Source organism: Helicoverpa armigera, chromosome 17 (genome assembly GCF_030705265.1).
Source record: "Helicoverpa armigera isolate CAAS_96S chromosome 17, ASM3070526v1, whole genome shotgun sequence".
Classification (NCBI taxonomy): domain Eukaryota; kingdom Metazoa; phylum Arthropoda; class Insecta; order Lepidoptera; family Noctuidae; genus Helicoverpa; species Helicoverpa armigera.
The window spans coordinates 9,848,649-9,870,299 of NC_087136.1; the positions used below are offsets into that span (position 1 = coordinate 9,848,649).

At 37.4% G+C, this 21,651-nt stretch overlaps 1 protein-coding gene and 1 long non-coding RNA gene across 2 annotated transcripts in view; both read right to left on the reverse strand.

Annotated features, from left to right (window-relative positions):
- Positions 1–18,440, reverse strand: part of LOC135118022 (uncharacterized) — an 88,522-nt gene extending 70,082 nt beyond the window's left edge. Inside the window, exon 1 of the long non-coding RNA XR_010277315.1 lies at positions 17,966–18,440. This is a non-coding gene — a long non-coding RNA (uncharacterized LOC135118022). The remainder of the gene's footprint in view (positions 1–17,965) is intronic.
- LOC110378845 (uncharacterized) lies at positions 56–14,692 on the reverse strand. The gene is made up of 7 exons (XM_021338255.3): positions 13,172–14,692; positions 6,572–6,861; positions 5,947–6,054; positions 5,630–5,715; positions 3,899–4,019; positions 3,372–3,550; positions 56–3,094 (listed from the first exon to the last, which is right to left on the reverse strand). Exons 1-7 carry the CDS (start codon positions 14,142–14,144, stop codon positions 2,878–2,880), a joined length of 1,974 nt encoding a protein of 657 aa, XP_021193930.1. The 5' UTR covers positions 14,145–14,692; the 3' UTR covers positions 56–2,877.
- Positions 18,441–21,651: the final 3,211 nt, after the last annotated feature.

The window sequence follows — 21,651 nt, forward strand, 5'->3', positions numbered from 1 at the left end:
TTGATAACGTTTAGGTAAGCAGGTAACGAGGGGTGTAAAATTAAAAAAGGTAAGGTATTATAAAGTATCTTTTATTTTGTTTATTACAGGATCACCACATACCCTTGTACAGCGACGAGCTACCGTGGTCCGCGTACAATTGATATATCAAGTGGACCACGTATTACTTACAGCTATTCATAAATAATTTAGCATAAAATTTACACAGCTCTGCGTTTATATTATACTATTTAAAAAAGGTTACTACACTAGCTTCCCTTCACAACTACCAAGGCCTAAGTATTATCTCTTTACTGTTTACACGAAACTTGATACAAAAATAACATCAAACGTTTTTACTTAGTTGGTTTTGAAATCGAGCGCTCCTGATATTGTCATGTATTACGGTATAATACTAAATGAAATGCAAAAATGTGAAACACCTCGCTTATTAAAAAATAAGCGCAGGCTTTTTTATATTTACGTAGATTGGAAAACATGTTTTAATGATAAGCGTATAGCGAAGCGCCGATTTCAGTGTAAATGCATGAACAGTCACAAGTTTTGTTCTTACGATATCAAGTCCCATGGAAACCGAAATATTTAAATTGCAATATAAAATTTTAATATGGAAGTTAAAAACATTGCAGAAGCAACATAACTTGCGGAATCATTTCATTAGCTTCTCTGCATTGCAAAATCATTTTTTTATTTTTTTATATTTAGGACATTTTTGAGCGTCACAGTTATTACGTAAATGTTGCAAAATTGAAAAGTAGTTTTATTACTATTTACGTAACTCCGTTCATAAGGCTTATTTCAAAGAGGGTCCAAATATTGTTAGTATAATTTAAATACCGGTATTACGTCACCTCATCATCGAAATATTGCAAAGACCAGCGAAATGAAATACCAGCTAGTCACTTGGTATTATAGTATATTTTTTTTACAAAGACCATTCGTCTTGTATCATTCAGCAGCGTTCATACAAATAAATTAATGGAAAAATATTTCCTAAAGACGAAATGAACTTTATATTTTTCGCATAGCATAATTATAGATAACAATACTCGCATTTCCGAATGGAAGCTTAGTTTTTACTTAAGTGGTATTAAGCTACGCCAATATTCACTGGTGAAGCCAGGAACTCATTTGTTAACCACACACAACCCTATATTTACGAGTTGAGTATGTGGCCAATAAATGGTTGACGAAAGGGATCTAAACCGCATTACCAAACCCTGCCGAACTGAAACTGTACCCTACACTGCCTAAGTTACATAATATTATTGCATACATTAAGGGCATATAAATACTTAATTATTACTAGATAATCAGACTGTTAACATTTGCTAAACATGAGTTGTCCCCAATGATTAATATAAGGAATCATTTTCAGGAATAATCACCATGCTTTGCAGGTATTTTACAAATGAAGTTTGTAGCTGGATTTGGTGTGACGATATCGAGCCCTTTCGTCTTTAAGCTACTTAAAATATAAATGATTAAAGATTTGTGCATTCATCAAGGCCTTGTATTTTTGTTCCTGGCTGATTACATATTGCCATTTTCTCACAGAAAATTTCGAGGCACAGTCCTAAATAGCTATGAAATTCACCTAATATAATTCTCCACCCATCAATATCTTACACAATCTTGTTATGCCTTTATGTGTATTGGCTATGCCACATTTATTTATATAAAATGTGACCATTTGTTAATTTACCTTATAAATTGTGATGATAATTTAATAAGCATCTTTATTATGCAATTCAAGCAATACTTTTTATATATTCAAATAACGCTTACTTTTTCAGTGTTACACTAAAATTTTAAGTATTATTTTACTCTAGATAAATATGAAATGTATTGCTGAAACAACATGAACTGTATAAACTATACAGGGAACATAATATTTACAGTTCGTATACATAAACTCAACATACAAATTAACTTTGAAATCATACCAAATCACACTTTAGAAAACTCTACTAAACTAAACATTCATAACATGTCTATAGCTTTTGTTTTAGGAAATTATTAAAAAATAAAATTCTCAGTCTTCTCTATTGAATAGTACAAATAGATTGCTATAAATTAGATCTTTCGATTTACAATATAGTATCATACATTTTGTACAAACTATGGAAAATTGACACGTCCCCAAAGTCCTCTCACCTGAACATTGGACAGTCTAATTAGTAACATCACTGGCTGAGACGCACGACCGGTTGGCAGCCTATCCTGATTATTGTCAACACTCACTATTCTTCCTTATTCTTAGTCTTCACACATAACTTTAAACTGTCTCACATCACCATCAATTTAGTGTTCTGCACTTTAAAGTCATATATCCACAGTCATTTAATTAAAACTAAGTCTGCATTCACTTGCCAGCTCACTTTTCGCGATTTTTGTGTTCATGCTCAGACACGCTCAGCTTATTGTAGAGCCAGTCCTATGGTAGTAAGATGTCCAGATTTGTGATGTATAGATATAACATTTATTTCAGGCTGCTCCATGTTCAACCTTTGTAGAAGACATTCAATAAAAATCAACTTTGAATGTGCACTTTTCGTTGTTGTACAAATCAATTATATCTGTCTTCTATTCATTGCAGTCTTATTGTAGTTTACCACAGGACTTTCAGATGCTTATCTCAGCACCCGGCTCTAGTTTAGTCACGGCGAGAGCTTTAGCTCTTTTCTTGACCAATTCGAGTACTACATTGACCTTCCTCAAGTATATCCTTTTTGGAGATGGTTCGTCGGGCATTGACCCTTAGGACGTCACGCACGACGAGAAAGGAGGTTCTCAATTCCAGTGTATGTTTTGTTGTGACGTCCCCCCCGGGTAGCATGGTCAGGCGTTACGCGCAGTATAGTGGTCGGTGTGCAGTCAGTTGGCGCGGGCTCGCTTGGGCTGCGGCGGCGGCGCGTGTGCCGGGCGCGGGGTGCCGTGCGGCGCCTCGTCGCCCGCCAGCCCCGACCGCAGCATGTACTTGAACTGCAGCATGTGCTGCATCACGTCGCGGATCTGCACCAGAGCGAGCCCGTTCTCGCCGGCAGCCGCTGACTTACATTTGCCCGTGTTGCGTAGTACTTGAAGTTGTGTTCTGTAATTCAAATTGAATTAATGTCAAAAAGTACTTATATAAATAAATCTAATATATCGTACGAGACGCGGAATTTAAAAAGAATCACACAAGGCAGAAATCATTTCATGAGCAGATGACAAAGATACCAAAGAGGTATAGGCACATGCCGGTACGTTTGCAAACCGCCATAAAAGCTTGACAATCGTGGAAACGAAGACATTCGATTTTTATTCGTGACCAGAGTGGCCACCGAAATCTAGTACCCACAAATATAAAATGTACATGGTATACTAACGAGTTAGGTCTGTAGAGCGTGATGCCGAGCGCGTCGAGCATGGCGCGGCACGTGGTGAGCGACACGCGCGGGAAGAAGTGGCTGGCCAGGTCCGGCAGCGTCATCAGCAGCTCCGTGTACTGGTACGGCTTGGCGTTGATGCACGGCACCATCGTGTTCTCCACCAACGCTTTTTGTACCTGCATCACAAACATACGACATATAAGTAAATAGTGTGTCCTATATTGTAGCAAGCTTCATAATACGGCCCTAGAAACCCCACAAAATTAACTACATTTAACAAAATATTAGGCATCTGTTTATTTGTTACATGATAATGATGTTGGTATGGAGACAGATGTGGATTAGAAAAGTAACTGGTATTGGGATAGGCGGAATATTTTCCCTAGAACACGAGTGTTGCAATAGCAAAAAAAAATGCAAGTTCTCAAATAGCTGCCTTCAGTGCAAATTGTACAGAGGCTGACCCCGAAATAACATATAACAAAAAAACTCAATAGGCAATTAAATACAAAGCTCGATCTTACCTTATACGGCGTATGGTTGCCAGTTATAGTGATGTCGGGTATTGGAGTAAGCCTTTTGCGACTGTCCACGGAGTGAGAGGTTGAGTGGCCATTCATTGTTCCAGTCACTTGTGGGGGTACACTGCAATACAAGTGTTATGTTAGCTTCATACTTTAAAATATGTGGTAGAAATCTATTTGGTTCTGTGACTTGTGACTCTTGAGATAGACTTGCTTGGTGACTAGGTCATGTCAACGTGAATTAATTTTAAATTAATAGCTAGAATAGATCTGTTTATGTACAAAAATCTGGACAGTTTAGGTATGTTTTCTAGGTCTTTATAAAAACCTTAAAAAATAAATCAATTTTGAGGCACGCACATAGACAAAACCTAGGCGCCGAGCAAACCCTCTTTTGTAATGCATCCAATATACAAATTCATAAAATTATTATTTATGCCAAAATACCGCGTGTTTCAAGTGCAGCAGAGAGAAACAGGGTTGGAAAATTAGGGTTCCACTAGGTACTGCAAATGCTTTGAAACTGACTTGGATCTTGATAGATAATAGCAAACGACATTTAAAATTATCATAGAACTTCTTGAGAAAAGCTCTGTCTTTTTCAGTATCATTCTAGCTAGCTGAATTTTAATTTACAATTCAATGATAACTTATATTAGAATCGTTACAATTAATTGGTGTACCTATTGGGGATTCAAATTGTATGTACCAGCATAAAAACACGCAGTATTTTGCCTAGAAGAAATAGGATGCTATCAATGATCTTAAATAGTTTATAGTGAAAAAAAGCGTATACAATAAATATTAATATGATTTTTGTAGGACAGTGTCAAGACAATGGCGAATGGAATATACACATTTGTAAGAACAGCCTTCGTTAAAATTAAAAATCTAAGTAGATGACATTTTGAGCACTGACTAAGCTAATATTGCTATCTTTTACAAACAGGTAAATTAAGAGTGTGACAAAACTATAGAAGACTAGAACGAATAGACGAGGATTAAGGCAGGTAGAAAACATTCATATTACTGTTAGGTACCCTGAAATTAGGAAAGCTTATTACAGAAGTGAATGGCAAGTGACAATATTTTTCATGACGATCAACGAAATAACAGAAAAAATGACAGCTAAAATAAGCTAATCAATATTTATTTATTAGGGCATTCTTATCAAGGGCTAAGTTAGAATTAAACCACAATTAAAATTCTTGGGTTGGTTTGAACTAGCCTATTACTAATACAGCAAAAACATGAGTCATATAAAACGACTTATAAAGCTAACTTTCAGATTTTACGCCAATTTTGTGTACAAAATCATCTCATTTTTTACCTGCTTGTGAAAAATGGCTTAATTTTCAGATCAGTCAGTTTTTAATAAGATCAAAGAATTTTGTACATCCCCGTCAAACTTACTCGAAGTTCAGATATCGAAAAAGTGATATTGTCATTTACAAAAATGACATGATTTTGATTAGTCAATGAAATATCAATAAATACGATAAAATGTGTGCAATTTACAATGCACAACAATAATGCAGAAAACATAATTTTCTAAGCTCCTTTTCAACGTATGGATGAAAACTAATACAAGTAAGTTGTTTATAGGGGAATACAAAATATAGTTAGAAGGCTAACAAGTTACAAATATGGAGTACAATGCAAGTACGTACTAGGTACATGGAACCGGGCTGTTCTTACAAAATCCACTACAAATGATGAAAAGTTCCTCACTTCATGGTTGACGTGTTTGCCGAGCTCCTCACCAGAGGTGGAGGGGGTTGCTGACCCATCGCCATTGTAATTGCACTGTTCGGAAACTGAAATAAACGATAAAAACAAACATTTTCACGCGGCACTAGAACAAAAGGCGAGTGCCTGGAAAAATATTGTGAATAAACTAAACATATACAGCGAGATATTTGTACTGTACTATTTAAGCGAATTTTCAGGGTTTGGTTAGACCCTTTTACGGTTGAAAGCTCTTTAAAAAGTGTAAGATCGAGTGCCTTTCATTGAATAATGTTGGTGTATCGTGTTCGCAGTATTACCTGGACCGTTCGCTGGTGTTGCGAGCGATGTTGCGGCAGTCCCGCGGCGGCGGCGGCGATCGCGGCGTTGTTGTACCGCGCGGCCACGTGCGCTTGCGCAACTTGTGCCTGAACGACGAAACGCACATGTGAGACAATATTTAGAGCACAATATATGCGTTTCCACAATTAATAATATTTAGGCTAACCCCTTTAGCTCCGATCATAAGAAAAAATGGAAACTCAACAATTACCAGCAAAATTATAATCGTAATCTATTGAGGGTACTTGAAAGTTCCAGTAAGTACATACGTCAGTTTCGACCGGATGAATCAAATAATTTCAAGTAAATAATGAATAAACAATGAGTGACGTCACAATTGGACCGTTTCCATCAACAATGCGTTTCCTTTTGTATTTGAGCAATTGTTCCAATAATGCGTGACTGAGGGGGAAAGAATGCTAAGAAATTCCTATTCGAGCGAAATTATTGTTAAATCTCAAACATCAGCTGGTTTAAAAGTGACGAAATGCCCGTTATTTGTGATTATGGGGAAAAAACTGCCGCCAAAAATTACAACCAGATTTTTGAGAAATTAGGGGGGTCTTAAGACAATCAATTATAGCGGAAGCATTATAAACACACCTGTGCTAGCCTAAGCACTTGTTGCGTCTGCGCCTGAGTCAACGCTCCGGGCAAGCTCCAGCCATTGGCCAAGGCTTGCACGGCAGCTGCCGACAATCCGGCATGCGGCATCTGCATGGCGGCAGAGGCCGGTGAATGCCGTTGCGTGGTCGCGCGTCTCCCGCGCGTGGACTGGCTGGACACGTTGTTGAGGCCCACGCCGCCGCCGGATCCGACCCCCACGCCTCCGACCACGCCTGGTGGAGGCGCGGGAGGCGCCCGCGTCCATTGACCGCCCCCTGATACAGAACCTGGAAAGATAGAGATGTTGTTGAATTTCTGGCGTTTGGAATCGATAATCAGAATAGGAGTGCACTTGGAGAGGCCTATGTCCAGCAGTGGACTGCGATAGGCTGATGATGATGAATCAGAATAGGGTCTTCAATGATTTGTATAGTTATCGGCACGGATATTGAGTTCTCGGCGGAAGAGTGGGGATCGCTTTGCGCACTGTGCACATAAGGTAATAAACCAATAAATCGCTTCTGCGCAGGTGAAGGTCAGGGCTCAATATCCGTGCCGATAACTATAATCTGTTAGATGTATTGGCTTTAGCGCAACCAGTCTTGGGTATGAGTATAGTATACTATAGAGTATATTTTTTTGTTGGTGCCAAATTATACCATGTGTAAAGCGTATTTATCAAAGTAACAAATAAACATTTGCACAACAATTCTTAGAATCAAGGGTCAATTTTGTAATTCATTATTGTTATCTCGGAATTATTATGAAAACAACGGGCCATTCTGATTGGGCCAGAAAGGCCGATAAAAATTGCGCATTGACGTATCCGGAAAACGCTGGTTTCGTTGGAGAATCAGGACAAATGGGCCTCTATAAATATTTATTTAAGGTTTAACGATTTATTAGCAGTAATTAGTACCTAGTAATGATTTACGCGGTCTTTTCGACTGAATTCTGCTGAAGATCCATATGGGCTCTTTCTTGGCAAACTAAGCCTCTGCTTACATTAGCTAAAACATATTTCATACGCCAAAGAGTAATAAAAACTATAAATAGGTTAGATTTATGGGCCAACTAATCCAAAAATACATTTCGTTTCGTTCTTTAATGTTGCGATAGAGTTAATTAAGCATTTCATATCTTTTTCGCGCCACTTTTAGTTTATCTTTTCAAAAGGGGAATTTTGCTTACTTATGTATGTTTCAGGAAAAATGTATGTATTTATGTGTCAAAGCATTATCTCCTTATATCAGTTTGTTATCTTTCCAAGAAATGTAACTGAACTTACGGTAACTTAACAGGTGTTTAAAACACGTCAGGAAGGTATTCCAGTGATCGCGATTTTATTACAAAATATGACTTTAAAAGGCAGCAATAGTTCATTTTGCTGCCATCAAATGAGGAAAAGACCATGAGAATTGCGTAAAGTGAACTGGCTGGTTTCGCAAGCATCTCATTCCTACAAACAGTAATAGTCTGCCAAAGCAAGGGAAAATAGAAACAGAAATATTAGACAATGGATGCCCTTGAAATTTAGAATATGCACTAAAAGGTCAAATTATAACGAGCTAGATGGCGGACAATTGCACGTGACGTCATATGCCATGTTCTCGACCTGGTTAACAGGTAATGTTCCAATATCCGAAGGCCTTTTGTTCATACCTGTATAATTAGCACGGTGGATTCTCTGAACGAAATAACACCGTAATAAAACTTAAGTTTATCTAAATTTATTCTTATACGTCAATGCCAGATTTTTGTGGACCTACAAAAACAGTCGACTAAGCTACTTCTAGGTTTTTTCTTGTTGTTCCGTCTGATGACGATAAAGCATTGAACTGTGAAATCTTACGAAACACCGAGTAAAGCCCCAAGATCCGAGATAAATCCGTGGAGTTTCGTACCAACATCATAGCGTAACGGGAATCAAGAGAAAGCCTCAGATGTAAGATGTCAAGATTTCTTTCGCCAAACTCAAGATTACTGGTATAAATCGACCGTTATCTTTTCAACCGTTATAATAACAAATCAACGGATATGATTTTAGGGATTTTTGATGTAAATTATTACAGATACATAATTTAATATCTATTTATTTAGATCAAACTAAGCCATCCGCTTCTATATTTTATTGACGTCATTCTTTATTAGTAATCGACGAGAAAGATTGAAGAAATTCTCAAAACTTATCGAACTCTTCCTCTACAGTACATAACAGTGCAAAAACTGCAGCGACCGCATAAAAACTCGAATAAGGGTAAAAGAATGATGAATGGTAGGTACCTAACAAAGAAAACGAGTCGGGATAAACCAAGCTTATCCGTATTCTCTTGAGCGAAGTATTCTTAATACTTTAAACACGTTTTTTTTTCAACAGGACCGTAGCGAAAAGACCCTAGTTTATGGGTCTTTCCGTGGGGTAAAGGGACATGATTGTGAATATGAAGTTTCGCAAGAAACTGTGCCAGTTTTTCTAAAGCTTTCTTAGAAGCTTATTATTCTTATCGTATCCCAATTTTTTTTTTAATAATTATTATTAATTTTAGAAGCTTTTGAAAGAATATTCGCAATTTTTGGTAAAATAAATAAGCACTTGTTTGTAGATTTTTTTCTGGATATTAACGAAAATGTTCACTGTCGAAGGAAAATATACAATTTGCTAAGGGAATGCCCATAGCGAAACCTAACTATTCCTAAGGAAAAAATTGTTATTATTATGTATTTTCCGTGTTAGGTCATACTGTGAATAAACTATTGTTGAAAAACAAACACTGAAGCTTTCAATACTTTTCCTAAAGAGTAATTACTTTTATGTATACTTAGTAGTTTATATTTTAGTAAATAGAAGCTAAAAGCATTCTTAAGTGTACATTGGGGCTTGTTAAGGCTTATTGTTAATTATTTCAAGTATATTAAAAGCTCTGTTCGCGCGGGTATCGCCAGGGGTAGCCCTGGGTTCATGCGAGCTTTTGAGATTGGACAGGGAAGCATAACACCTACGTATACTCAGAACATTCAGGCACAAGAGTGAGATTTATGCCAAAAAAGGTCTCTTATGATTGTAATATGATCTGACGTAATACCTTGTCTTCTCTAAAAATTGTATTTTGTCTTAATAATATCTTAAAAATATTCACAAACACAATTTAAGTATTGTTTTTGAAGATCGGCTAAATGTTAAGTAAACATCTAATTCGTAAATATGAACACAATAGGGGACTTAAATATAAATTCTTGTTTGACTGATAAAGGAGATATTGTTGTACAGAAACAGTCATCATGCAAATTATTTTGCATGTCAAGGTTTAACGTTGAAGGTTTAAAATAAAAACCTTCACATTTTTTCAAGAAATTGTACAGTCGAGTGTACCTACAAAATTATTAAATTGCTTTTTTGCAATGACAATTATTTAAATAGTTTATTTTAATTAAGACAATTCTACGCAATTAAAGTATCTTGTCCGAATTTCGCGCAGCTTGTAACCAAATCCCCGTCGACTTCAATATTAACTTAACTACAACTAAACTTAACTGCCGATAAAAAGTCAATTAGGTCATCGACTTCATGAAATCTCAATTCTTAGGCATAATAGACAAAGAATTGCATTTATTTCTAGAATTTTTTGTTTTCATCAACCTATACTGCAAAAAAATGGGTTGAAGTAAACATGGCTTTGGAATAGATAACATCAGAGAATTGCGTTTATTTTTTGCGGAAATAAGCAAAACTATTGCGTCATTCTTTTTCAGAGAATTTAATAGTAGGTACCTACCTAGCTGCTGCATAAATATGTTTTCAATATTTTAATAAATAAAGCCTTTTGCACGGATAGTAAAATTAATTAAATCCTTACGACAAAGCACATGACCATTATGGCATATTGTTTTGAATAATCCCTGAAGATTAATCATACCATCATGGTCAGTGACTGTTATGTCATTGTTTTGTAAATAATAATAAGTATCGAAACGTAATGGAGTCACGCGAATATCTTTGAACACGGTCACGGTATTAGGAAGTCCAATACTTGCCACTTTCGCCTGAGTAACCAAAATTTTGAAACTGGAGAATTACGTAAAAAAAAAAGATTTGGTAACCAGAATTGAAATAAAGAGACAAATCCACCAGGGACAAATTCAGGACTAGATATGATGCCTTAAACTTGGTTCACAGTTTGAGTGCTTGGAAGCGCTAATCTTAGCCCTTACATCGATCAAGTAAGAGACGCGGGTGAAACAACTAGCTGAAGCCAGTATGCCCTTCAAGAACAGACAAAAAGAGGTGTGGGTGAGATAGTGAGGGTCTCGTTTTTCCGGCGTGCATGCTTTCAGCACAGACAAAGACGGCTGTTTATATAAAGTTTGAGTCATGCCAGTCTTCTTCTTCTTGTCGAGAGTCAGCTGTTAGGTTTGTAGTGACGGAATGACGGCCTCTGACGTGGAAGATGACGAAAGTAGCATGCTTAAATTGAATCATACTATAAGGTGTGGTAGGGTCGATACCTAGTTCTTTATTTACTTGTCAAAAAATCTATTATCTTATCAGTAACATTTGGAAATTTTATTGCTTTAGGTACCTATTATTACTGACTATTTGATTAGGCTGGGCTTAAGCTTTGTTTGTTAGACAATTAATTGCGATTATCATTGCTTCATCTAGATTTTAGATACCTAAGGCTGTACACGAAGAACACAATACTTACAAGAAAAGAAAATAACTTTTAATAGTGACGATAGTGTGCGCGGAAAATGGCCATACTTACTACTTACGACAGAAGGTTTTTTTTTTTGTTTCAATAACGATTAATATTGTAGAAAATTATAAAAAATATATGAAAAACTGGCGGCAGTTACCTATCTTGCATTTTACATCTACTTGAATAAATCGATGTTTTGTAGACTTTTCCAGTTCCTAGTACGACAAAGCGCGAGTCTATAGATATAGAATCTAGCAAACTAGTAATGGATGTTATTTTTACCACGCTATAATTAGCTTACTTGTGTGAGCTGAATAATTTACAACTTAATTTTGCCTTCTCTCACATCGGAGTGTTTGCTTTTTAGATTTTTATAATTTTTTAATTCGACCCTCCAATTGCTTATTTTGGGAAAAAGCTTTGTTGCAAGAGACTTCCATTAATTACGTGAATCTTTTGAGCGGGTTATTTGACGCCCTCTTTGTACATTTGAAGATAGATTACTTCTTTCCTCCACCCTAATCTCATGTGGAATTCTTTTATATTTTACAATGTGTGCTCATGAACTACACATTTTAGGGTTTATTTTTGAGATTGTATAGATATGCCATAATTGCAGTTCGTAATACTGGACGTAGTTACATAGCTATTGCGAATAAAAGAAATAGTTGTGCAAGATTTTTTTATACTTTGGCATATTTCAAAAGTTACTTAATTTAAGTGTGTGACATCATAAAAGTGCCCTTCACCTCTTCCTTTGCTTTTGTTGAAAAGAAATAACGAAACCCCTCCAAGAACACACAACAAATGACTGTCAAGTTTGAAGAAATTGAAAATGAAGTACCTAACTACTTCATTATTATAATTTTTGTCAAATATTTATACAATTTCTTGTCAGATAAATTATTCGACGTATTGTGGAACCCTATATGGGAGATAGTGAGCGAGTAATGAATAGTTTGGCTTTACCTCACGTCGTGCTTGTGCCTTAAATACCTCACGTAATTAGTGGATGCACCCTTACTGCTACATTTTTTTTTTCGCCTTAATCATTTATTTGATTACCCTAACCGTTTACAAGTTTTGTACCTACTACATAGGAACTGTTTATAACTTGAGTATGGAGCACTCTCAGTTTTGAAAAATATATTTGTGATAAGTTCCACATACAGTCAGCAATATTATCCTTATTGTTGATACTAATCTTGGGTCAGTGGGTCATCTTAGGGGCGGAGTTTGATTAATTAATTTAACTTTTATTAAGTCATGTACATAACTTATGAAAAAAATAAGTTACATATTCAAACCCTAGTTTGACCTTGTTTTTTGCATTAATCAATGAATGTTATGCAGCACAGCAAATGATTTTTTGCTTACTTTTTCAAAGAAACCTCTAAAAGATTGTTTAAGTTGATGGAGGAAAAAACTCAAAGCAAATAATATATTAGTGCTGAAGTCTTTTAAGTACATACTTAGTCTAAGGCAAAAAAACAACAACCACATAAATATTTTTAGCTAAACCAAAGTATTTATTTTATTAAGTTTATTTAGTTAGAAGCAAGAGTTTTCAGAACTTATTCCTTTTATTTGGGTTTTTTAATTAGTCTCATTAAGTATAAAACAAAGGTGATTGCTAAAAATATCTGCTTAATCTGTTGGGCAGCAATGAGGATGAATCTTTCAAGTATATAGTCTATGTATGTCTTATTCAACATGCTGACTGTTTATGAATACATACAAAAGTTAATAAGCATTTTTATTCTATCAGGTCAGGTAACTGAAAACAAATTTTGACCTGTGTAATTAAGATGTCTTATAGTATAGTACTAGATATTATAGGCCTCCATCTGAAACAACTTATAAATAAACTTAAAATTAATTCTTAAATTAAGCATCTTACCTTTTGCCGAGATGAGCAGCTGCGAGTCAACAACTTTGTTGGGCCAGTACTCCTCGAACTCCGTCCCCGGTGGGAAGTAGCTCTTAATGTCCGACAAACTGATCACTGAACACGTCTCACTAGCAAACAGTTCATTCCTTATACCCTGCACTTTACAACAGAACTTCAAGTACGACAGGTCCCAGCCTTTCAACTGGTCCGCTTTTAATTTCAAGTTGTCTGTTTCACCTTCAAAATAAAATAGAGGAACAAATTTTTGGTTATCCCGCACTGTATACGGCACAACAGACTCCTTGTTTATCCTAATAAAACCACACTTGTCTTTACTATTTGTTGTACCTCGTAATAACTTATTATAACAAACGTCTAGGAAGTTATAGAACTCATAGGCATCCGACAACCGCACTACCAAATCTTTCTGTGTGAATGGTTCCCGACCAAACTGTCCGTCACAGTGCCTGTTGTTGATCTCGTTCAACAGCCGGGCTTCTATCTCTGTGATGTAGTAACTCCTTATACATGTACATGAGTATATGTCTGCATGGAGGTAGTTCAGGTATTTGTTCAAAAGCTTGATCTCCACCATCCTGACTGCCACATACTTCTCTGTGGACCGGTATATGTATGGTATGTGACATTTGCCCAGCATGTCCCAGCCGAAGTGACCTTTCCAACTGGCCTCGTCCGGTGCCGGGTTCTTCTTGTCACCTTCGGGCGCTGGTCGCAGCTCGGTTGTGGTGTTGGCAGCAGGTTTTCGTTGCAGGAAGTTAAGAATGCCCATCTGACCGCCGGAACCCGGTGGCGCCACGCCGACCAGCGAGCCGGGCGGGGGCCGCGCAGCCGCCACTGAAGCCGCCAACGCCTTAGCTTTGTTGGCCTCCACCATCTTGGCGGCAAGCTCCCTAATTTCGGCTTCATCAGGCCGCTCTGTCTTTACCTTGACCAGGGTCGGTGTGGTGGTTGTGTCCGTCATGTTTGCTATCACAGATGACTTTTCAGGAAACTAAAACACAGTTTCATATATAACACACGTCACATAAATCCTGGGCTACATTCTGCAGCGTCTCGGTGGTAAGTTTCAGTCAAAAATTTGTAAACAATCGTATTGCACGATGCGCATCGTCCACTTATCACTTCACTATTTTGACAGATCGCCGGAACATAGGTGCGATGTGTTATCGAATATTTAATTCACTATCATTCACACTTTTCACGACAAGTTTCCACCGATGATCCGTGTTCACTGTTCATAGTCCATCCATGTGAGGGTCGACAGAAGTTCCGCACTATAGGTAATACCGATGTCAACTTTTCAAAATATGTTTGCGCGGCATATTCTGATTACTTAATTAACTTTTTGAGACCTGTATAACTATAAAATATTGGAAAAAGTATTTTTCCTAATATCCACGCTGTGGTAGGTAAGCAACATGAAACCCAAATTTTGTGTTCAGGGAAATGCCCAATACCGTTGTGTAGTCTCGTGGGGAGTGCAATTCATGTACATTTTTCACCTTTTGGTGACTCAGCAGCAAACAAAATGGCCGCCGACAAGGCTTTGTTGGCCAATCAGGTCATTGCTAGCGGCCATACATATCTACAAAAGTCCCGTCGATGACGTAGATGCACTCCCCACGAGACTAGTTCTCAAGGACTTTTCATTTTGTTCTATTTTCGACTAATTTAATTTTGGAAATAACTCATTAAAAGTTTTGTAAGCCATTCCTATATTTTTTATGATTTTTTGGAAATTTTATATTTCTTTTAGACGTTGTATATCACTATATATTCTATACCTAAAATATAATTTATGAATGTACTCTTTACAAAGTAGTCACTATCGGTAGTCTCGCTACATCTGCTTCGTTGTCATTTAGATATTCTGATAAGAACAGCGGCGCAAAAATCGACCTTATGTCTATGACGTAAAGATCGAATGCGTTTCTTGAGTTGCTAATCTAGGTCTTACGAACCGTGTGTAGCGAGACTAGCCGACGCGCGCATTCCACGAACAATAATCCCCTGCATGAGTGAACGAGACAGCAACAAGTAAAAAGTAGATGTCAAATGTTTAGGTATTTTACTATGAACGTAAAGAGAACGTAGGTAGGTATATAATGCAATTACAAGCTTACGTAAGTATTTAACCTACTTGGAAAAGAAGTAGGTAGGTACACATAGCGGGATTTTGGTTCAATTAGTTTTTTTCCTTTTATGTTTTTACCCACTTTGCTTTTGTTGGTCCAACTAAAGTTGGTTTAAACTTTAGGAAGGGTTTTTTCTCATTGTTTTAGCGGGATAATCATATCAATGAATGTTATCAGTCACTGGTATTATTCTGCTTATCTGATAAGATTGTTCAGCCTGAAAATATAATCAATAGACAAAAATAAAATTCCCAAATGTGCAGACTCTTTTACTAGACACAAAGAAAAGTTGTTTGTCAATTCGGGTTTTAATATTTACTAGCTGTTGCCCGCAACTTCGTCTGCGTAGGCAACATAGAATAGTCAAAATACTACTTATCCCGTAGGTGCATTCTTTCACGTGACAGTATAATTAGGATTAGCACTTAGCAGTCGCATAGATTCAATGATCAAGGTTGTGTTGTGGATGTGACCATTTATCTAAACAAAAGAAGTAAAGTTTGTGACGTTGTGAATATCTCTGGATCTAGTCAGCCAATTTGGAAAATTATTACGTATGGTGCATAAGTAATTTTCACAGGAAACAGTTATAATCTATGTCTATATGCTTTGAGTCTAACAAAGCTGTCATTTGTACATTTTCTGCAGCTGCTGCGACTAATCAGAAGCCAGAAAGTCTGTCAGTTTCACCATGGATATCGTCTTGTGTAGTGAGACTGGATTGAAGATAGGTAGATAGGTAGTCGCTCCAAGCAAAATATTGGTACTCAAACAGATTCGGTGACTGGAAGGCAACACCAACATAGTTGGGGAATAGCTGGATGGATGATAAAATGAGTCATCATCATCAGCAGGCGCATAGGTAGGATAGTTTCACTACTGGGGAGAAACACTTGTATGACGGGGATTTTCTGTGCACTTACTCACTATGGTAAGGCTGACCCCACATTAGGCGTGCGCGATCCTCGGGCGTGTGAGTAGCGCGGGCGTCGCGAGCACGCTGCATGAACGTCGCGTTTTGCTGCCCTGCGGCATGTGTGAAGAGTGCAAGCGACGCGCTCGCGGCGAGCACGCGGCGCTCGAGTTGCGTTCTTACCGCTTCGCCCGCTATCCCCGCCGCCCGCTAAACGCCTTAGCAGTTAAACGTCAAGAAGAGCGGCGCGTGCGCGCCGCGAGCGCGGCGCCCGCGCTACTTACTCGCCCGAGGATCGCGCACGCCTAATGTGGGGGAGGCCTAAGCCAGGACTCCACCGAAATGTTTGCATTAGTTCACGAATAGGCAAAATGTACGTATCTGTGAGAGTCCACTTCATCTGTTCGTACTTGAAACCTGCAGTTTTGCCAAGATTTTCAAAATGTACGCTTGCAATTTGTCATTTCTTGGTGGAGCCAGCACATCGAAAGAAACATAAGTGTTGTATACTGTGCGTCACTACCGCACACCGGGAAAATTTCGCTCTTGCGGAGGACGTTTATATACCATATTTTGTGTCATACAGGACGACAGTAAGTATCCACCGAAACACTTTCAAAGATCTGATGAACGAACAAATCAGACCTGACTTGGTCAAATGGGGCCAATCAGAGCTCTATGAAGCGATCATATGCTTTGGCTCCTTCTGCCATGGTGGTTTCTGAAAATGTATTCACCTCATTCAACGATGAATGTAATTCTGATGGTACTATTAAGAACACTTGCTTAGCGCAGAAGCTGACGTTGGCAGGTCGACTCTTTTGACTTCTCGAATAGGATACCATTGGTTTTTGTGCAATGCACACCTGCAATGCATGCTGGATTAGGATAGGATACAGGTGGATAGGATTTGCAACAGAAAACAATTCTGTCTTTGTGATTGAATGACATCAAACGTAGTTTTATATAAAAGGTGTTTTTTTAGACTTGGCTCGGGTCTTACTGAGGCTGTTCGTAATCGTGACCAGTGTATTTGCGATCAGAAGTTGAAAGTAAGCATGTCTCTGGTATGCGACGCGCAATTTGTACGTTTTCAGATGCATAAAGCATTTTACGTGTGTATGGTATTAAATCGAGAAAGCTCCCATTTCTTATCTGCACTTTGTATCTGGGCTTGTTCTTAAAGCTACAGAATCCTACATTACCTACCTACCTCACGCTTAGCAGCGCTTGCGAGAGACAGATCCTCCTTTCTTCTAGGATTAAGTTTACATATTTTGCATCAGAAAAAATAATTAAGGTCTACTCACTCAAAGTAATTTGTTTTAAGGCCACCGCATTAGTGGAAAATAAGCTAAACTATGTTTATGAAAAAATCCTGATATGAACTCCATCTGTAACTTTAAATGATAATTAATTGTTATACTAAAGTCATCATTTTTGACATAATGTTCAAAAAATAATTTAGATGGCACCGTTTTAAATTTGGCTGAGAACTATTAATTTTCCTTTCATCAAGGTAATAATTATAATTGGATTTTGATGTGGCACGGCAAACTGACAAACACTATTGAAATGTCTATCGAAAAATTACACTACGTGTTAAAATATGGTGAATTACGGAAAATACACAACTCCATCTGTTGAAATAATAATCCTCTATAAAGAATGTATGGTAATTTATTGTCATTTACCACCTCGCTCTTTTGACAAATTTTATGTATTTTATTTAACACAGATTACCACAGATGGAGCTACTTTAACCTTGGCTAAACAAAATTTTCATATTTTTTTTTCTTCCGAAGTTACTTATGAAGGTGTGATTTTCTGTGTAAAGGTTAATAATAGGCCGATCAACTAATATAAGTACAACATTCAAATGTACAGTTTGACAAACAGATTGCGTGTCGTAATATTTTACATCTTGAATTCACAAAATTAATCATATCTTTTGATAGAGTGAATCGATTTCGATGAAACAAAAACTAAATAATACCCCAAGTTACGTAGAATGTTTGTATATAAGCATTGTCTGCATTGAATTCGTAGATTTTACGTGAATCCCGAACAAACAAACAGATAAACAGACAAAAATGACAAAAATGATGGAAATGGGTTCTGTTAGTTATCCTTTAACATGCTGGCTATTTTTTTCGTCAATTTCTTCAATGTACAAAAATTACTTTTCTACAGATTTATTATATGTATAGATGACGTAAAACTTACGTTATCATTAGCAGGAACCCACTGCGCATATAGAACCAAGCTACCTCTTGAGGTTTAAACGTGTTTTTTTTTGTTAAAAATATTTAAAAAATAAGTAAGTATTGTCCACTGTGGTGACACAGACAGTGTAAAGGAAATTAGTAGGGTGTAAAACTAGGTACCTTTATTATTCGTAATTAGGCATGAACGTTTACCATTGCCATTTTACAGATTTTCCATAGGGATTCAAAATATAATATTCTACATAAGGTGATCTAGAAGGTAGGTAGGTACTTAAAGTTAGACAAAAAATAATCGGAAAGGGCAAGTTGGACTCACGCGCTGAGGGTTCCGTACCGATTACCTACTAGGTAGGACTGCCTCGCAAGCTCTCGCTGCTGTGCTCGGGGTCTCGGGTTCGGTTCCCAGGCCGGGCCGAAATCGCTTTGTGGGTTTTCTTAAAAACTTTCACAAAGCAGCCCGTAGTCTGGAAGTTGGTGATTGATTCACCCGTGCATCGGAGAGCACGTAAATGTCGGTCCTGCGCCTGATCTCTCTCCGGTCGTGTCGGATTGCCGTCCCATCGGGTTATGAGAATGAAGGAATAGGGAGTGCACCTGTGTCTGCACAAAATGCTCGTGCACTATAATATGTCCTGCGCAGCTGGCTGATCTCCTTAAATGAGAACAGCCGCCCCATGGCCGAAATCGGCCGTGGACGCCATTATTTCAATACAAGGTAGGTGCCTATTGGTTCAAGGATCTTTATCGTGTTTTTTTCTTATATTTTTCACTGTACTTAATCAATGATGTATCGGAAAAATAAATCCTTTCATAATCCTTTAACAAATACTTTTGTACTAATATTTTAATGCGAAAGCAACTCCGTCTGTCCGGCTTTCAGGCCAAAATGACAATAAAATTTTGTACACAGATAGTTCAGAGCCTGAGAAAGGACATAGGCTACTTTATATCTGGGTGCAGGAAGTAGTTCCCTCCGGACGCGGTTGAAACTGCAACTGAATATATTTTTGCATTACACATGATAATTTGAACTAGAAGGCCCCCTATTTTGTAAGATTTAGTCCCAAATGTATATATAATTTTGATTTTTTATGCCATTGTAGGTAAGTACCATTAGGTACCTCAACGGGAAGTACGAGTTATGGTTCGTGGCATTTTTTTGTGATTTTAAAAGGTAGATTTATTTTCTTTGATCAGAGATTCAGAGGACACACGCATATTTTTCGAAGTAGGGGAAAAGAGCGAAAAGAGCGACAGACGAACAGATTGTACGGCGTAATCTCAGAATATTTTTTTCCTTTTGAGATACGGAATCCTAAAACTACATACCTACCTACTGACAAAATACACATTTTAAAGTTTATAAATAGACGATTGACTGCATCGTTACCGTGTTTCGTGAACCACAAATAAGTCTTCAGTTGCATACAGCAACCGGCTTCCCCAAGATCTGAAAGGTCATTGATCTATTTATTTTTCAAAATAACTCATCAGTCCAGGGTGTGGTTTTACGGAAAAGGAGTATTTAGAAAAAAATATAGCAATTAAAATTAAAAGATATACCTACTTAGCTTAACGTAATAGGTAAGGGCGCTGGGCAGTCAACACGAATATGTAGGTAGGTAAAGAATTTCATATATTTTTCCTTAACGACAAAAATATACTTAAGTACTTATACCTATATTTTCCAAAATACAAAAATTATAACAATAGGTAGACAGACACGTCACGACAAGTTATTCATATCAGTTGATAAGTGTCGAATAGTAAAGTAGGTACCTACAGGTATTGACTCGAAAAGGAAAACTAACATTACCTATCTCGTAAAACTGGTAAGGTTTTTCCTAAGAACATTTTAGGTAAACATGCTAAGTTTTCATAATGATTTAAATACAGGTCAATGACTTTAACAAATCAATCAGTGCACTATAAGTTCCCCATAGTCTAGTCTCGCCTGGAAAACCGCACTGAAAATGATTCAGCTGTTTCAGAGGAAACCGATACAACGCGTCAACATTTTGCTGTTTTGGTAACTCAGCCTGGGTGCAGATGTAGACTATTGCAACTTTACTATAAAAACTTAAACATCTCTTGAAAATTTGTCTAAAAAAAGTGTGGCTGCATAACGGACCTTATTTCAACGTCATTATCTGTCATTTTTAGACAAGTGTTCAACAGAAGTTTAATTTTTTTTTGTGGTACGACGGCTGATGTTTTAAAGAGAGTTAAATCTGAGCGCGTCGCGCAGCGTCGTGCCTTCCGTGTTTGGAAGGTACGGTCAATTGCTGGGTCCCAGGCTGTCACTTGAACATAAAAACACTGGTGCTCAGCTGCATCCGGTTAGAATGGAAGCCGAACCCAAACCACCCCAAACATAGTTGGAAAAGGCTCGGGAGATATATGAGTTAGTGATCCATAATTAATTTATGATAGACAGCTGTGTTACTGGCAAGTTCGTTCTTCACTTCACCGCTTCTTCTTTACAGTCATAACACCAGGATGTGGTGAGAGGGGGACGTTTTTAGGAGTGCTGTCCTTTTGTTATATTGACGTGATAAAGTGTTAATTTAATTACTTGCCCTAGTTTCAATAAACGATTTTGACTTTATATTAAAAAATGCTTAGTTGTCTTCGTTTACCTCGATGATCTTATGTTATGGTATTTTTAAGCTGTTTATGAATAGTTTACCTAAATACCTATTTGGAAAGTTTTTAGCTAGGCATAATATGTAAAAATATAAGTAGGTACCTTAAATACCTACCTAGTTAAGCATACCATAAGTAGGTAGTAAGTTTAGCGCCATCATGTAAGATTACATAGATATTTCACAATCAAACTGTTATCAGCGACATAACACTCAGGATGTCGTACTATAACGATATCCATGATGACTCGATAAAAAACTCAATTTAATGATGAATTTCATAAAGTTTTGCAAATTCATCTCAAGCGTAAAGAATCCTTCTCCGTGTGTGAGGAGGCCTGTGCCCAGCAGTGGGACGATAAAAAGGCTGATGAAGATGATCTCACTCAACCAACACTCCAAAAAGAAGAGGACGTTGAAACTGACACATTTCCCTCTTTTCAGGTTTCCAGCACCAGCGGTTTCACCCTTGTCCTAAGGAACTTCTCCATGCACGTGGATAAAAAGAAGGTCTATGGCCTTACTTAATTTTTATTATTTTATAACT

Excerpts from the sequence above, each read along its gene's own strand:
- LOC110378845 (XM_021338255.3), bottom strand. The coding sequence starts at position 14,144 with ATGACGGACACAACCACCACACCGACCCTGGTCAAGGTAAAGACAGAG. Across the intron at positions 6,862-13,171 it reads GCTGCTCATCTCGGCAAAAG|GTTCTGTATCAGGGGGCGGT; the intron begins GTAAGATGCTTA and ends CTATCTTTCCAG. Across the intron at positions 6,055-6,571 it reads AAGTGCTTAGGCTAGCACAG|GCACAAGTTGCGCAAGCGCA; the intron begins GTGTGTTTATAA and ends TTCGTCGTTCAG.